At 29.7% G+C, this 19,902-nt stretch overlaps 1 protein-coding gene across 1 annotated transcript; it reads right to left on the bottom strand.

The window, feature by feature from the left end:
* Positions 1 to 684: 684 nt before the first annotated feature.
* On the bottom strand, positions 685 to 8,159 carry LOC114194855 (putative GTP diphosphokinase RSH1, chloroplastic). Its single transcript, XM_028085265.1, is given in 25 exon segments — positions 685 to 1,072; positions 1,182 to 1,250; positions 1,372 to 1,433; positions 1,823 to 2,198; positions 2,201 to 2,275; positions 2,346 to 2,432; positions 3,034 to 3,105; positions 3,204 to 3,290; positions 3,431 to 3,562; positions 3,753 to 3,911; positions 4,061 to 4,162; positions 4,269 to 4,325; positions 4,422 to 4,484; positions 4,583 to 4,643; positions 4,839 to 4,936; positions 5,092 to 5,199; positions 5,395 to 5,466; positions 6,073 to 6,150; positions 6,231 to 6,332; positions 6,461 to 6,592; positions 6,694 to 6,786; positions 6,912 to 6,977; positions 7,090 to 7,269; positions 7,476 to 7,669; positions 7,886 to 8,159. Coding segments are annotated over 25 exon segments (2,655 nt in total). The 5' UTR covers positions 7,911 to 8,159; the 3' UTR covers positions 685 to 967.
* Between the last annotated feature and the right edge of the window lie 11,743 nt (positions 8,160 to 19,902).

Raw genomic sequence — 19,902 nt, 5'->3', positions numbered from 1 at the left:
TATATATGGAGAAAAGATTGCTATAACATGATTTTTAATACAACTTTTATTGTTTACTTAGGATTTGTTTTAATTCATTAATCATAAATCTTTCTTGCTATAAAGGTTTAAAAAATTGCAATATAATTAATTATCTCTGCAAAAAGAACACCATTAATATGCCAAATCTAATCTCTATTCAAAATTTAAGAAAATTAATAAGTCTCACTTTAAATTTACTTAGCTTTAATCATAATTTCATAGTTCCTGATGAATTTCTACTAAAGACAGTGTACCAAAAAGGGTACTACTAACATTTTATTGGAAATATATCTAAGCCAACATTTAATATATTAAAATTAATATCTATTTAAGATTTATGAAACCTTGTAACTCTCATTTTAAGTTTACTTAGCTTAAATCGTAATGTTATGAATTCTTACGCATTCCAACTGACGACAAAGTGCACTAAAAAAGATTATTAATAATTTTAGTGGAGAACCCATATACCAATCAATTAAAACACTAAAAACTCAAATTATTTATATAAATTACAAAGGTGATTTTTTTAAAAGAAATCAGAATGCGTTTACTGATCTTGCTTATCACAAATACCGAATATTAGCCAGTTTTTCCCCAAATTAAGTAGGATTGGAAGTCTTCCGGCCAGGAAAGTGACATTTTGTAACAGACACACTAGCAATGTCCTTGGGTAAATGCTTAGTTTCTGCACAAGTAATTTACATTGTATATTCCTTTATCCTATCACTCTTTTCTATATACAGTGCCTCGAGTTTCGAGTTTTTGACTCAATAGGCTGCTGCCGGATTATTGGGTTAGTAAGTTCGAATAAATATATGGGAACTATAAACAAAATTTAGCTACATAAATGCCTACGTTGCTGTGGACAAAACTTAATTCCCTGGTCTGGGTCTGTAATCGTTGGACAAACTGTAGTAGACGCCGAGAGGCAATGCAATCGAATCAACTAGCATTCCAGAACGCCACGTTCTTCCACTAAGCTCGGCCAGCTGCAACCGGTAGACCATCCCAAAACACCCAATATCAGATCTACTTTAGAGCAAGCACTGACCTGAAAAACAACTTATTTGTGTAAGATGACAAAGTGCACATTTGATGAACAAAGATAATCTAGATTAATTATCAATCACAAATGACTGTTTTCAGATATTATACTGTACCAAATTTTCTAAATTTCCTTCAACGTGAAATACCATAACAGCCATTCCCCTTCCTCCATCAATCTCAGCCTGCTCATTTGATAAATAAAAAGTGTTATAGACATGCCAAAAGTTGAACCATACTAATATAATGTCGAGACGTCTTATTTGAGTACTGCATAATTGCTTGGATTTTGGTTTAACCACTCACCACACAAGAACATATGGATATGCCAGCAGTGGACAACACTGTAGTGACCTCAGCCATCATGCCTGAAATAATTGTTCAACAGGTTACAATCGAGATGGCAATATAACGTTTGTTTAATGTGTCAGAGAGATGAGTCATCAACCAGAGCATTTAATGAAACACTACTAAATATTCATTTCTCCATTGTACCATCCCCATCTCTAAGCCAAATTCTCACCCAATGCGTTTCACCACCTAGATATCAATCTTCGCTTAAATTATTAGATCCGAAAAATATAGTTACCACAATGTTCATAGGCCACAAGGTGTAAAGCCTCCATTTTACTGGCACGGATAATCAGTAAAAAATATCCCGATTCTTGCATAACATATTCTTATCAACAGTATTCGTTTGCATTTTTCACATTCAAGCAATAGCAGATTTAATAATTATTCAGAAGAGTAAGCTTACCTCTTCGGTCTATACATACTACAGATAACCACTGGATGGAGTGCCCTTCCATATTGTGCCAAGAAGCAATTTTCTGGGCTTGCCAACTTTCTAAACCTGGCAGGACCTCCTTATATCTTGGAATGTTAACTTGAATCATCTTTGCAACAAGGTTTCCCTGCAGTAACGTCTCCCCTTTTCCGTTGAAACTTTCACGCTGCACATGCTTATTATGTTTCCCGTTGACCTTGGGGACCCAAACACTTCCATTCTTACCCTGGAGGACAGTCTCAATTTTTGTTGACGTTGATATTTCCTCTCCATTCACAAACGTTTTACCCCATGGATATTTGGAACCACTGGAACCTTTTGATCGTTCTTCTGATTCACTATCCCCTCAGAGTCAGTAACGAAGTCATTGACTGCTTCCGTAGTGATATCAGAAGCAGAGCGTGCAGCTTGCTCCCTTAGAAACTACACAAAGATATAAAATGTTTATTTAAAACACAAATTGTCAAGGTTAAGCCTTCATACGAAATCTTACCTTCATTATTTTGTGTCTCGCACTCCGTGTTTTAGCATGTTGCAACCACTGTTTATGCCTCTGAAAGGCAGATTTGCTGGAAAGTGCCTGCGAGCACAGTTAATATTTTGAGCTCTAATGAAGTGAAAAACAAATATATACGATAATTGTGACTAACCATTTATGTATGTATAAACAAAATATTTTCCTTAAATAACAGTGTAAAAAGTGTGTAAACAATTTGTCTTTGTCATGGAAGAAACATACAAATTAAATTGAAGGGGAAACATAATGCAACAAGACTACAAGTCGTAATTGCTTCCTCAATGACTTGAGAATCATAAGGAAACATAATATTTTTAACAACTTCTAAGAATAATTGTATCATAATATATTCAATAGATAGTCTAAGATATTACAAATATATTATGATATACCGAGATATTCTATATACTAGCAAGGTATTCTAACAAATAAAATTAGAGTAAACATGCACTTTTCGATGCAAAAACTAACAGACAGCACACACTTAGAGCATAGAGAGAGAATCATATAATGCAATAAAAATAACAGCATATCTTCCTAATTCTAACATTGCAAAGTAAATTTATATTTGCACATATACTTAAAACAAAATTAGTTTCCAATTACATCAATCTATCAAACAAAAAAAAAAAAAAACACTTAGGATGAGTTGAGCAATACTGACATTATATGTGATTATCTCCACAACTTCTGCATTTGCAAGTACATGTGTGGGAGAAACAAGATTTCCATTGACCTGCATTTACACCAAATGCGCCTCTAATAATTCAACAACACATTTACATATCTTCCATGACTAACATGATTTAAGAATGCAGATGTGGAGAGTTATACCTTCGCGGCTACCATCTTGTTTCCTATTTCAGTGTGTATCATATAAGCATAATCAATGACACTAGCACCCTGAGGAAGATTCTTAATCTGCAAATAGTGCGACAAAATATTATGAAGAAACAGCAGCTAATATTTAGATACAAGTTTCTAGTTGTCTTGTTGATTTTTTGGGGGGGAGGGGTGTGGGGGGAATTAGTCATATAATACATGATATAGTCCATCCTTACCTCTCCCCTTGGTGTGAACACAAAGACACGACTACCCAGCAGATCTCTTGTAATAGTGTCCACAAATTCCCTAGAACTCATGTTACCAACAAACTCTTCTTGCCACTCTCTAATTGCATTCAGCCAGCCAATCTGTAGAAACGGAAATACCTCATTCATGAGATCAGCATCAAGATTTTATTTTTGTTGCATTTTACAAAGCCAAAGTTTACCATTAGGCTAACAAACTAATGGAATCAAAATTGGGTAATGGCTACACCAAAATCTCTCTTTAAAATTTAAAAGATTATTTCTATCATAATCTCAGGGCCAGATAACATACTCTGAGAGCAATGTTAGCGTTGTTAAGACAAACTGTCTTCCCTCTTGAGCTTTTACCACTTGGTGTAGCACTTCCAACCAAGCCAGTGACAAATTCTCTCCCACTATAATGGGCAGCAATGCCTCTCTCAGCTATCAAATCCATTTCTTCTGTTCTAATCTGTAAAAAGTAAGACACTAATAAGAAACTTTTATTGTGAACTTCTAGCCGATCCAGACGAAGTTCTAATCTGGACCCATATTTATAAAAATTAGTTAGTGAAAATGGAACATGCGAAAGTAAAATTTACAAAATGCAGAAAACAAAACCTGGACTTCTAGCCTAAACATGCTTTCGTACAAAAATGGAATCACAGTCGTATGGAGACTTTGGTAGCCATTTGGTTTGGGGGTTGCAATATAATCCTTCACCTAGAACAAATCAAATATTTCTCACCGGTCACAAAGCAATGAAAATATATTTCTCTAAAAACTAACACTTTCTATTCTCAAATCGAATAAAAAATATCATACGTACAGATCTAGGAATAGGGGTCCAGATTCCATGGATCAACCCCAGAACATGATAGCAAATCTGCAGAAAACATGAGAGAAAAGCCTTTTTATATATCGAAAAAGGGAAGTGTAGGGAAGTGTAGCAGTCATATTTGAGACCATGATAAGTAGTTACCTGTTGTGGATTGCATAAAGGCCCAACCCCAATGCATGGCTTTGGTTTAATAACAATACGAAGCTGGTTACAATAAAAAGTTGGTTTTCAACAAACAAACTTGAAAAGTTTATCCAAATCTCTAGAACATTAAGTAATCCAGGTCATAAAAGAAAGCAAACCTGTGCAATTTGGTTAATCTCACTGATTGAACTTTTTGATTTGAGAACAGCCTTATAGATACTGCAAACGACAAACAATATTTGTAAATGAATATTCAGAAAAGTACATCAAATTATAAACAAAAGATGCATAATGATTCAGAAGAATAGAATAGAAAAACTATGACATTTAAAGTGTACATCATGTCAGATACGTCAACCAACATAAACAGTTGAATAAACAAGGAAGCATAGACATTCAGATCTGTGGTTTAACCTGTAAGGCTCTTTACAGACAGCACGGACTTCTGTTTTAACAGTTAGAAGGTCTAAGAATTGATCATCTTGGATTTTCTTCATTAATATTTTGTTTGCCTATCACAGAAAGAACAAATAAGCTTAATCAATGGACTATAGTGATAGAATCACCTGGAAAAAAGGTCAATAAATGGAAATATAAAAAGATAGCAAGCAGTTATAATTTGTTAACTTGTCTCTTCAAACACCAATTTAAGATAGAGTAGCATTACCTCCAGAAGTTCTTTCTCATGTTCTTTGTATAGCTCTGCTACTCTTCTCTTCACCTTAGCATAGTCTTCCGCATTTGTGTACATAAATGACAGATTTTCTAGTTCTGACTGTATCATCAAACAAGAATAGCTATGAATCATAATATATCAGAATTTCCCTCATGGGAAGAAATATTGGTTTATTATAATTAACTTAAAAGAACTTTGATCCTCAGTTCTACTATAAATATGCAGACTCATGGCATTACAGGAACAAAAAAATCATGAATGCTAGTTCTCAGAGATTAGGTAATCATAGGATACCTTAATTTGATACATCCCAAGCAACTTCGCTAAAGGAGCAAATACCTGCAATGTCTCCATTGCAATGCTAGCCTGTGCACAATGTATTCAAGTTAGAAACAATTTAGAATCTAGGATTTCTATGCATATAACAAGATTAAATAAATAACAATATTACTATAACCTGTTGAAATGTAATGTTATTTTATTATTATTTCTTTTGTATGTACCCAGCTTTAAGGTTAGGGTTCAAGGTAAGTGCCTTGCCTCTTTTTTCTAACCATACATGTATACATCAATAAAAGGTAAAACAATGTAAGTTAAATACACTATACTTTCTTAGGTAGAAGTGGATCCAGGTAAAGGCCTAACTGCAACTACTGACTTGTGGGGAGAACTTGACATAACCGCCACCCCCAGGCCTGAGTATTAGTATTATTATAATATCCTATTAGTATTATTATAATATCCTATGATGAGAACCAGTCAAAACCAAACAATGGTGATATTGCTATAACATGTAAGCTTTGGGCATTTTTAGTACCATTCACATTATGTCATGTTTTTAGGAAAATCAATGACAATTATGGAATGAAGTAAAGGCCAATCAATGACATATTTTTACTCTTAAACACTACATGGCCATAACAGTTTCCTCCCAACAGAACACAAAAAGTCTTTCAAATCAGTGTCCCTAACCTGTTTATGTGGAGGCATATGCGATAGCGTACGCATGTTATGCAACCTGTCTGCTAATTTGACAATTATAACACGAACCTGAAATGACACATATATTAGTTGCCAAACCACTTTCAATATGCAACACATTTGGAACAGACAAGAATATATTAGGTCACCTCCTCTGTCATAGCTAGAAACATTTGCCGAAGATCTTCTGCTTTCACATCTTGAACGGAATCATTTTCATTCTTATACTTCAACTTTCCAAGTTTTGATACCTAGTTAGAATTTAGAATGTTATGTGCATTTAATTTACTTGGTAAGTTTATGAATGTAGCACTAAAGCTATAGGAGACTTTCGATTTCCACCAACGTTTTTCAATCAAGATTCAAAAATAATAAGTACCTTGGTCTCTCCTTCCACAATGTGGCGAACGGTAGCACCAAACTCCTCCTCTATCCTCTCAAAAGTAACGACATTTGTATCCTCAACTGTATCATGAAGTAATCCAGCAGCAATTGACTCCCAATCAAGTTCCTGGACAAACGGTTGGATCCATAAAAAAACATTGATTTGGTTTGGTACACACATTTAGCATGTCAATTTTGCAAGAGAGTAAACATTTCTTCATAACTCACAAGTTCTCCAAGAATACGTGCAACCTCGACTGGGTGAATGATGAAGGGTTCACCGCTTCGTCTTTTCTGACCATCGTGAGCTTTAAATGCCAACTGTAACAACCAGGAATAAAAAGAAACAAAACAAAAAAAATAAATTAAGTAAATCCTACTGTGTTGAAGAAATTATTTTGCCAGAAAGAACATGCCAGGCTAGCTTCTCCAACTAATCAACTTACCATAAAAGCATTGTGGACTAACTCCAGTTCTTTTGAAGACAGGTACGAAATAGCAGGTTTAAGATCCTGAGGCAATCATGTGACAGGTAATACGACTCAGCCACTATCAAAGAGGATATCCCCATTCACAGAACTATAAACAACAACAGAAATGATTATGAAAAATTCAGGACTATACCTCCCACAAACTTTTTGGGGAAAACTCAGTGGCAGTGTCCGAAGAGAAGGCTGAAGAACAACATAATTGTCCTCTTCTAGGAGCAATTTGGGACATGTTTGACCTAGACAATCCTTCAAAAAGTACAATACCAAGTGGTTCATCGGAACATGAACCACCTACACTAAAAGCTTCACATCCCTGCCAATTATGCAAGATTAACAGATAACCTAGTTAGTAATTTAAACATCTCTTCTAACCATACTGACTCACAGAATGCAACAGAGGTCAACAAAAAGGAAAATTATCAATCAATCATTCTCATACCAAGAACCAGCATCCCTAATTCAATTAAAAAATTGAAAGCACTCAAACATGGAAGGGCCAAGGGAAACATAAAAACTTACAAAATTATACCGGTTCCTTCGTCCATTACGTCCGTTGGACAAGTCCGAACACTGGTGAGGAGGATGAGCAGTGCTCGCAAGAAACCCACTGAGAACCCTCGGAGCTTTCCACGCGCAAGAAAGAAGACTACAGTCGAATTTTCCGCTTCCGTCCCCTCTCCACAGCTTGCAGGCATTCACGCATTCTAAAGAAACTGCAGCACCACACCGTCACTCAGAAAACGACACTCGCAAACTCTTCCACTCAACAGAAACAAGAGCTTACGAACCAAACGCTAATAGGCACATTCAGTAGAATTAAAGAATCCAAAGCCCGGGAATTGGCACAGGGAATAAAGAATCTAGAGCGCATCAACAGAGTGGAAAAAAATTGGGAGGAGGATGTTTTAACGCAGGTTCAGTAGACGTACCTGACATGGAGGATGCAGAGGCCATGTTTTATTGAAAGAGAGCAATCTCATTGAATCTTGAATCCCGAAAGTGTGTGGAATCGGAAGCAACTGGCGAAAGATTGGGTCATTGAGGTTTGGATTGAGAGGGAATTGGAATTGGAGAGTGAGAGTGGTTGTGTTGTGAAAATAAGGAATGAAAGAATGGAAGAGATGAAACAAGTGCGAGCGATAACAAACACAGCTTCCAGGGGATATCGAGTTTAGCACAGGCCACACAAATACCGTTTCGTAAAGATATTTTTCTCTGACTCTCTTTTACATTTAATACTCTATTCTATTAAAAGGGAATAAATCAATACTTACTTAAGTTCGTTGAGTTTAACCACAAAATTTATTGATATTAAAAACAAAAAAACAATAACTATGATTACTGGTATCAATCACACAACCTTCTTATTCAGTTAATTAGGTAAAATAATAATAAAATACATAGAGATATTAATTACAGAGAAAATATTAATAAGTATTTAATAGCATTAATGGCAATGGTTTATTTTACATGCACATAACTTCTAACGTTTAATATTTGAATGGTTTAAATTAATGGAATTTTATTAAACTTTTACTCAACCTATCCACACATGGTTGATTTTTGAAGTACAAAATATTGTCTGAGAGTATAATAATTGATGGTCCTAAGATCGGTCGGAGTCAGATTCCTGCCGTATAGAAAGCTAAGTCAGGCCTCGAGAAATAAAATTATTTATATCGAAATAAATATGTAGCATTAATATAATATAATTAACTCTAGGTCTCGGTATCTTTAAAAAGAAAATTCTAGACCACGAGATAAAGGCATTCACAATTTTTTTTTATAGTTGTTATTTCTTATTCCTTTACTTATTTAATTTTATTAATCACCAATTAAAATATATGTGTAAGTTTGTTCAATTTTTTATAATAAAAATTATTATTAATGTTACTATTATAATTATAAAATTAAATATATATTTTTTTTATTTTATTGTAAATCGTTTTTATTGATTTATTGTGTAGTTTTTCAATTAAAAGATAGTTAAATTCAAAAAAATCAAATAAAAACGCTCAAATTTAAAGTGTAAAATCTTATAAGGTGGTATTTTAGAAATGATAGTGGTTTAAAAATAGTGAGATTCGATTATTTTAATATTAAAAGGTTTTAATGTAAATAGAATTATTATAAAACAGTTTTATTATTTTAAAACACTTTATCTCTATAAATCATTTTCTATAGTTCTCTGACTTATTCCTAAAAGTTATGTTTTTCTAGTCATTTGATTGAAAACTCGAGACGGTATGATTTATCCTCTCGACGAGCACTTCAAGTTGAACTGGACTTACCAATTTCTTCGTTCACCCTCTTTTTGATCTATTTTTATTTTTTGTTGCATGTGAACCCACTTTCGCGCTTGCATGTGTTGTTTTAATCATCATTATGAGTCGTTGCAGATCAGTGATCATAGCGGTATGTCTGATCGTTCTTGTTATGTTCTTGTTATGTTCTTGTTGAGTTAGAGGCGTTTGACGTTTATATAGCTGTTTAAGCAGGATAATAGGTCAGACATGTAAGGGAAGCTACTTACACGCACTTATTTTAATTATAGACATGTTTGAATTACTCATTACAGTGTGTTCTACTGTGATTTGCTGGCTGACATGATTGGGTCGTGTGATGAATTTTACTTGTTGAACCGAGGTTAAATTCTCAAATTTACATGGTTTGAGTTATATGATGAAATTCTGAAATATTGTATGGTGGTACTAAGAATTTGCGGTTGTATCTGAGTTGTGGTATGGTATGAGATATATGAAATTATGGTATTGCAATTAAGATCAGTTAATATGTATGTTTGCGATAAACTTGACTTTGATTTGTGTTTTGCATCTGTAAAGGTTCTTGGGATGACTTGACTGACTAGAGAATGCATAATTATGCAGAAATTAAATTTTGCAGAATTATGCAAATTCGTTGAGCGAGCATTACTTGCTGGATGAATTTTTGGTGAAGGAATCACTGTCTTAAAAGTCGTAGGACCGACATTACTCGATGGACAAATTATTGGAAGAAGTTTCTCCTAGAGTTCTAGTGATACACTAGCTAGACGAACAATCTGTCTCTGATCGGAAAGGTACTTTTCGTCCAGTGAGAAGACGTGCTCGCTAAGTGAGTGGATCAGAACTTGAACAAATGCTGATTGATTTATTTTATAAGCTATGTAACTTCCGTATTTTTAGTTTCAATTTAGTCCTAATTTTTTAGTCACAATTTAACATTTTTTTTGACGAAAACATAAATCAAATAAACATTTTTATTTTTTTATTATATTTTATTTTATATTTTATTATTTATTAAGATTAAATGTTATGTTTTATAAAAAAAAATTAAAAGGCAAACAATTTAATTTCCATCAATTTCTAAAATATTCTACCTATAATTTAAAAATAAAAAAATAAAAATAAAAATTTTAAAAACATATACATAATTTAAAAAAAATTAAAAATTTCCCTTAGATAATTCGCTAAGTATTTTAAATGTACAATAAAACTATAAGTATTTGCACATAATATGTGTCATCAATGGGTGATAATACTTATTATTGGAGGATTTGTCACAAAGATTTATTTCTTTATATCTTGTTCGTAAAAAAATGTATCAATTGAGAGATGTTATTTTTTCTCAAACTTTCAATATTATTATTTTTTTCTAATGACCAGCACTACCTCATCTTTAGTTTTTATTCAAAGCAGATAATCTTTCACTAAATGTGGTTTATTTTGTTAACTTTATTCAACTTTTTATTATACAACCTATAAAGAATGGATTGTGTGGGTCAAATATATCTTCGCATGTTTGCTCTTTGCAAGGATAAAAACGATGCAAATATTATTACACGTTTTGAATTTTGAGTTATTAAATTTACTCTCTTCTTCAATATATATACAACATTATCGCATATCAAGAGTGAATGTTCAAGAACGTAAAGTACAAATCAAAATAGTCGCAATGACAAAGACAATGATCGAAGATTTGTTGACTGACTATAAATCTTACTTTCATATACAATACAACTTACTAATATTTTATTCCTATTGAAATAAGTACAATTAACTCTTGTTGAGTAGAAATATCTAACACTAACTCCTTTACTAGATAAAATATATGATGTATATTGAAAATATATAGTACGTACATCCATTTTTCATATGGAGGAAATAACTATACATATAAAATAATTTTAACGATTATAGTAGGATACGATGCATGAATTGATTTAGCTATTAGAAAACTGAATTGAATTTTAAAACTGATTCTATAGGAGTCAAGTAAATTATATAATGATTAAATGAACTAAACTAAAATAGATTACAATTTAAGTGAATTAAATTGTTTTGAATTCTTTTTGATTTGCTTAAACTCTTTAAATTATTTGAATTGTTACCCATAAACATGTTAATTTAAATATACTTTCCAATCTTATAAGGTACAATCCAATTTAGTTTAATCAATTGTATTTATAAACAATTTAGTTTTTAGATATTAACCTAGTATAATAATTTAATCAAATGAAAAAAATCTGTAAACACCTTGGCAAAATAAGGTTTAAGGACAGAAAATCCCTTCCACTTATGTGAAACCCAATACTTAAAATTGATGGTTCTTTCTTCTGACACCTCCAAGTATTTCTTCTGTACCTCCAAAATTTTTTTAAATTTTCAAAAAGCCCTTTGACCATTTAAAAAAACTCATAGACATCACACCCCAAAAATTACTTCCGGATGTCGACTTCCGGAAGTCAAAATATATGATTTCCGCAAAATATATCTCCGAAAGTCGATTTCCGGAAGTCAAAAATCGTTACCGGAAGTCAAAAATCATTACCGGAAGTCGACTTCGAAAATAAAAAACATTACCGGAAGTCGACTTCCAAAAATCAAAAACATTATCAGAAGTCAACTTCCGGAAATCAAAAAATTAATTTTATTTTAAAATATATATTTAATTTTTTTAAATTTATGTTTTCTACCTTTTATTTTATTTTTTTAAAACAAGTATAAAAATATTAAAAATTGTAAAATATATAAATTTAAAAAAGTTATTATAGAAAATAAAAAATAAGTAAAAAAAACGCTAAATAAAAAATGAAAAATAATTAAAATTAAAATAATAAAACTGGAAATTTTAAAAAATGAAAATTGAAAAAAAAAATATATATATATATATATATATATATATTGTTTTAATTTAATTTAAATTATTTTTATTTTTATTTATTTTATTAATATTATTATAATTATTTTATTTATATATTTCTTGTGTATAATATTTTATATTTTATTTGAATTTTTAATTTTATTTAAAATTTAAATATTTAATTTTAATCAAATTTTTATTTTTTTTCAATTATATATCTTTTTATATTTTTAAATTTAAATTTATTTTTATATAATTTATTAAAACTTTAATAAAAATAAAAAAGAATTAAAAAAATTATATTTAAAATAATATATATAATGAAATTTAAAATTTTTAAAAAATGAATATATATTTTAATTTAAAGTTTTATTATTTTAAAATTAATTTAAATATTAAATAAAATTAAATGAAGCAGAATAAATTTTTTATTTTTTTGTTTTTTTATTTAAAGTTTAATATTATTTTAATTTTACTTATATTTATATTTATATTTATTTTTAGTATATTAAATAAAAATAAAATTATATATATAGATATTAATATTTTTTTAAAATATATATTAAGAAATATGAAAATATAAAAAAAAATTAAAATTAAAAAACAATTAAAAGTTAGAAAACATAAATTTTAAAAAGAATTAAAAATATTTAAAATAAAATTAATTTATTGACTTACGGAAGTCGACTTCCGTAATATTTTTTGACTTCCGGTTATAAATTTTTACTTCCGGAAGTCGACTTTCGGTGATATATTTTGACTTCTGAAAGTCGACTTCTGGTGATACATTTTGACTTTCGGAAGTCAACTTCTAGTGATATATTTTGACTTCCAGAAGTCGACATAATTTTGGGGGTATGATGTTCGTGGGTTTCCTTAAATGGCAAAGGGTTTTTTAGAAATTTAAAGAAATTTTGGAGGTGTAGAAGAAATTTTGGAGGTGCAGGAAGAAAGACCCAAAACTCATTCACCTAGTCTTAACACTTACGAGAAGCCCAATGTTTAAATCTCATTTACCTAGTGTTAAGGCAGCTTATTCTTTCTGAACCTCCAAACATTTTAACTTAGCACCCCCATAGAGTTGTGAAATAATCCATTTTTTCTTCTCACCCGTTCTTCTTGATCGAATAGTGCACCCCTCTCCCTCACTCATTACCTTATTCTTTTTCCAGGATCTCTCTCTCTCATTCTTCACCTTCTTCTTTCTATTAAAAATATACTTTAGATTATATAATTCAAAATATATTTTTATTTTTGTATTTTATAATATACAATCCTAAATAAAAAATCTATATTTTAAATTGCAAATTTGAGAATATTTCTGAATTGTACATTATGGAACTTAATGAAAATCTTAAACTAAAGAGTAAAATTGGAATTTTCAAGTGTATGAGATGCCTGATTAAATTATGGAGGTGCAGGAAGAATCAGCCTACTGTCAAGAGTAAAGATAAAGAACCACATTTGACTCTGGGAGCAGCCCATCATTTAGGCCCAATATTTGTCATACTTATGAGTGAGTGACGGCTGACACGGGTAGTTAGTATAATTTATTTTAGAAAAAAAAAAAGTAGTATTTTTAAGAAGATTCTTGAAATAATTCTTTATTGAAAGGTAATTATTTACCAAGAGTAATTCTTTGGCGAGCTTGTGCGAACACATGAATATTTATCTTTTATTTCTGGTTTGGACATAAATATTGAATTGTATTTACACTTTACAAAACTGGAGTTTAATCTTATTTTGTAAACAAAGTTGAGAAAAATATATTTTTTTATTCGTAAAATATTGTGGAAGAACCTTAAGTTCTGATGCTTGATTTATGGATCCAGTGTTTGCAATCCAATTTCTGAAACCTGAAATTTAACCATGATTTTCTTACGAATCAAATTTCATCTCTCTTGAATGACGAAAGAGAACAAACAATTGTAGTTTCAGTGTATGAAAACATGTGAGGAAAAGTGAGAGCAATTAATTTGAATACGGAGATTGAAATGGAAAGTATAACAAAGTCAATTTGACAATAATTAGTTTATATGAATAATTTTACTATTTGATCACGTGAAATGTTGCATTTGATTATTAAATTAATATATATTGTTATTTAATAATACTAATAAAATAATTTATACATTGTTTCTTTATATTTTTGTTGATATAATACAAAACGAAAAAGTAAAAAAATAAAATAAAGATGTTTGGTCAATAAGTAAACTGAATAAAAAGATTAATGGCTTTGTCTATTATTAATATGTTGTTATTATTTGTTTATTTTTAACTTGTTTAAAAACTAATTATATATGTATGTAAAATAGAAAAAAGGAAATGCGATCTTTTAAACTTGGCTTATGCATTTAAATTCGTAGTAGAAGTTTGTACTTGTCAAGTTAAATAAATCAAATTGGACAATTTTATTCGAATCAAAACAATTTCACAAACAACAATTCTAATACAACCCAAAATCATAGTCCAAACAATAAAGTCACAATTCAATTCCATCATCGTACTCAAACGATTTATCAATACAGTTTCAACATACCAAATTCTAAATTTCACAATTCATGTTCACACAACAACATTACTAAATGAACACAAACAAAGGCACTTCAATTATACTATACCAATCACAATTTTAGAGTCAATTCACCATATTAAACTACAACTGAATAATACAAGTGGTGCTTTACACAAGTTCAACACACTCTCACGAGCTCCATATACTTTACCTCGTCTACTTGCACATCAAAAACTTTGATTAATGATTAGAACATACCTTAACAATTGTAATCAAAAAAATTCATCTTGAACGCTTAAATGATACATGTAAGCTCAGAAGACCCCCACATGCACACATTTTTTAAAAAATAAAAAAAAGGACAAAAGATGAATTTACTCTGTTCAGGATTCTGATTAGGTAGGATTGTAGACCTTAACACCAAGAGTCTTATGACATACTTTGATCTTCAAAAAAATAAATAAATGAATGAAGAAGTCAGAGATCAAAATGTTAGGTTTTTAAGGAGGGGGTATCACTAGGGAAAACAAACACCAATGAGATTTGAATCCAACCACATAAGGCATTGACATCACTCTCAACTAGGGATGGCAAAATGGGCCGGGTCCGCCAACCCGCCCAAAAAGGGCGGACCGGGTTGGAATTTCCAACCCGTCAACTCACTGTAACCTGGCCCGCCTAGCCCGTCAGTTTAGCGGGCCAAAACGGGCCAGCTCGCCAACCCTTTTATTTTTTATTTTTTTGTTTAAAATTAAAAATAATTAAAAAATAATATTTTTTATATTATATAGATAAATTTTATATATATATATATAATAAATTTATAAACAAAATTTTAATAAAAAGTTAAAAAAATAAAAAAAATAAAAAAAAGTAAAAAAAAAAGAGATGGCCCAGTCCGAAGACAGGACGGGTTGCAGTTTTTGACCTGTTTATTGATGGCGGGCCAGCCCGGTCCGGCCCGTTTTTGACGGGTCACAGGCAGGTCGGGCCAAAATGGGCCAGCTCGGCCCGTTTTTGCCACCCCTACTCTCAACCCAAAATCTTAAGACAATGAGTTTATGAGTTTTTATCCTTATATAGTGCTCCATTTTATCATTTTTAGCCAATGTAAGACTTAAACTCACACTTGAATTCTTAACACTAAAGGAAGACAAGAAAAGTTTAAAAAATACTGATTTGAACTCTTGTATAAATAAAATAATCGAGTATCATTAATAAAATAACCACTGGTCTTAAACTATTTTAAAAAATTTCTTCTTTATTTTAAAAACATGTATAAGTTATATTTATACTAAATACAAAATTATTTTTTGAAAAAAATATTTTTATTAGTAAACTATTGTTAAAATAATTTAATAGGTGAAACTTCAATATTCTTTTGTGAAATAAAATTTATCCAATATTTACTTTTCCGGTGATACTATATTAAGAACATCAACAAGATAAATGGCTTTAGTTTGTGACAGTGTATGCATTACATTGATTAAATATTCTTAGGCTATTTCCTAAACTAAATTTGATGACTTTAGATATTTTTCGCTACACTCTTAAAATGACAAGACTAAACCTAATGTGACATTTTCACTTTGGTATCCATCATTCCCGTTTTGCTACTGTCAACTCAATTAACTCACACATCCACCTTCATATGAAAATTACACATGTTCATGTGCTACTAAAGCAATACACCATGTTAATTTTAACCATAAAAGGTTATGAAACTTTCATACAAAATGACCAATATACTATTCAATTTTTGTGATCATGTGCAGGGTTGTCGTATTTGGTTTAGGGTTTAGTGTCATGTCTTATGTCTTACCTTGTGCATGAGATCAACTTGGTGTAGGCAAATATGACTTTACTAATTTTTTAGGCATAGGAGGTCACGAGTGAGATTTCCGCATATGTTTTTTTTTTTTTTCAAGACATGGACTTTCTGAACATTTTTTTTTCAAAAACTACAATTTTAGGAAAATAAAGAAAGGTCTAATCAAAGGCCACTTGTTCAAAAGATATATAATAATACAATATTGAATGGATAAGGTTTGTAACATAGGTGACCCAAATTAATTAGATGTGGATGGATCATTTTGTTTCTTTTATATTTTATCTCATGATAAGAAAGAAAGCAAGGGAATGAAAAAAAAAAGGGTGAAGAGAATTAGATTAAAAAATAAAATTATTTATATGCAACGAATTGTGGTGAAAAAGGAATAAATTATTATAGAATAACATTTTACTCTTAATTGTGATAACATTTTAATTTTAAGATTTATCCTGGTATTTTAAACATTAATTTCCTTACTTGGAATGATACATGTATTCGGTCATGTAACATTTATCTTTTTATAACCGTTTATTAATACAACTAAAATCTTTACATAATATAATTTAACCTTCAAAGGTCTATATATAATTTATTATAATTTATACTTTATGAATTATATAATTATAATTCATTATTTAGTGACAATTAATACATTTAAAAGAATGATAGTTTTATATTTTTAAGATACTTGAACGTCAAGAAAAAAAAAAAAAGTTCTTTTGATAGTCCTGTGTGTTCGTTTAAAAAAAAATATGATAGTTTTATATTTTTAAGATACTTGAACGTAAATTAGACATGTCACAGTGAGCCAACGGGTTGTCTCACCACAAGTCGCAATGAAAATTAGTGAACTTAACCCGACTCATTTTATGGTGAGTCAGAAATTTTGTAACCCGGTTCAACCTACCACGGGTTGGTGGGTTAAGTGGGTTGACTCATCAACCTACCTAAAAAAATTATTTATTTATTTATTTTTTAGTATTCAAAATATTTAAATAAATTTTTAAGTAACCAATCATAGTAAAATCAAGAACTAATGTTTTGGATCATGCTCACCATTAATATACGAAGAATTATTTCCAAGAAACTATTCATATAGTCTAGAAAGTATGACTAATATTACAAATTTTCTATCATGCTATTCAACTAAATATAAATAAAAAAACTATACATTTTTTTCATGCTAATTTAGAAAAAATTGTTTATAAGATGCTTACATGAGTAATTTATTATAAAGATTATAGTTAAAGATTAAAGTATTAACATATATTACTTGACAATCAAATTAATTAAACATTCAAACTATTTAAAAATATGAAATTGTGAACAAATATAATAGGAATAGTAAAAAAATAAAAAAAATTTTAAAAATTGTTGGTGGGTTAAGTGGTCCAACCCACCTTCAACCCGGTTCGAACTCGTTTAATCCGTGGATTAAGTGAGTCGGGTTGAGTTTAACCCATTTTTAAAAAAGTTGAATTTTTCTCAACCCAACCCGACTCGAACCTGTGGTGAGCTAGATTGACTCACGAGTTGAAACCTATTTTGACATCTCTAAAATCAATACGTTGGATTAGTGACTTGACTGACCGATTTTATCACTCTTGATATTAACTAAGATTATTTATATCGTTGTCTTAATTAATTTAAATTTCACAAAAAGAAGCTATCATTATTGAAGGTTGAAATAATTTTTTCAATGCGATTCATCATTTATTTCTATATAAGATATGATAAAAAATAGAATCCAAAATTTGCCTCGGCCACGTATTAATTTAAAGTGTTTCTCCAACTAAAATAGTGTAATCTAAGTTCCTTTAGGAAAAAAGGTGTAATTTAAAATAAAAAATGTCCGGTAGTCAAATCCCAGAGCATAAGTGTGTTGTTTATCTTAAAAACTGTAGTAGGTGGTTGAATTATGGCACACAGAATGATATGATAGAAAAGAATGATGGGCATATACTAAATGGATAAGATCATGGTGCATATACCAGAAACTAGCAGAAGATCATGGTGCATATACCAGACACACCCACATCAAACTCAATAGTAACAGTGCTGAGTTCAATATAATAATTGAATAGAGAAGACCCAACCAGGTGAATTTTTTGGTGGGAGCCACTTACCGAATCAGTGATTCCTTAGACAATTATTAATCAGACAATTAAAGGCACAAGCACAAGGTTTTATTATTTTATAAAAGTTTAGGATAAGACGTGGTGGTCGCTTGTTTTATTTTTTATTTTTTAAATATTTTATTAGAGATAAGATAATTTTATATAATATAAATAAGTATTAATTTTATTTTATAAGGTGATTAAACCCATTATTTGTTTAACATTCATAATAATATTGATGTTTTGTTAAATCTATTATTTCATGTACTATTAAGCTTCGAATCATTCAATTAATTTAGATTATATAAATGAATATAAATTTTATTTTATGAATTGATATTAAATTTGAAATTTAATTTTTATTTTTAAGAAAAAATAATATAATAAAAAACATAAAATAAATAAATATTTATTAATGTGTATTGGAGTAGGTTGATGATCCAAAAATATGTCTCTATTTAAAGAGTATACAAAATATATAGAAAATATATTCAAGACAAAATATGCAATTTCAATTACGAGTACTTATGAAAAATACCTTCTTTAACAAAGTAAAAGTCTCACTGTAATAAACATAACAAAGCTAATGAAATTAATTAATTTTTATTAAAAGTATTTCCTAGTGATACTTAAAACGATGAATATATGCTTGCCTGACTATTTATGTATTATTATTTATATTTTTTAATAAATTAAAATTTATCCATTATTATATAATGATACATACTTATAAAAAGTCAGAAAATATCCATTAAAATGAAAATATAATTAAAATTAAATATAAATTAACACTAACTTTATTTTAAAATGATTTTTTTTATAATGTTGACTTAAAGTTGTTTCAAAATCTATTCTCATATCTATTCTTGAACTACTTATTTTTCTTTCTATCACACTAGCATCTTCACTAAAATGTTTTAGTATTTTAGCTTGTCAAAAAATATGACCCAATATATTTTAATGTAATATTATATTATAATCAGTCTGTATAAGACCGAGACAATAATTATTTTCTAATATAGTATACATTATCTTTAGATTTTAGTTTTAATATCACTTGTTTAAGAAAAATTGAGAAATACTTTTTGTTGAAAAAGTGAAGATATATTTTTAAAATTATAAAAATAACTTAAAACAAGGCAGACACCATCAAACATCTATGCACTTGTTGTAGTTCTTTTCTTAAAAAATCTGTACATTTTAAATTGCAAAAATAATTTCTCTTTTATTTTCATAATAGCTCTTAATTTGAGTTTTAAATTTATAGTAATTTTTAACTTGAAAAAGTTAGATGATTTATCGGGTAATTATGTTAAGCTTGACCTAACATCTTTCTAGAAT

This window comes from Vigna unguiculata, chromosome 1, assembly GCF_004118075.2.
Source record: "Vigna unguiculata cultivar IT97K-499-35 chromosome 1, ASM411807v1, whole genome shotgun sequence".
NCBI lineage: Eukaryota > Viridiplantae > Streptophyta > Magnoliopsida > Fabales > Fabaceae > Vigna > Vigna unguiculata.
The sequence above is the reverse complement of the archived record's forward strand: the minus strand, read 5'-3'. Positions and strand labels throughout refer to the sequence as shown.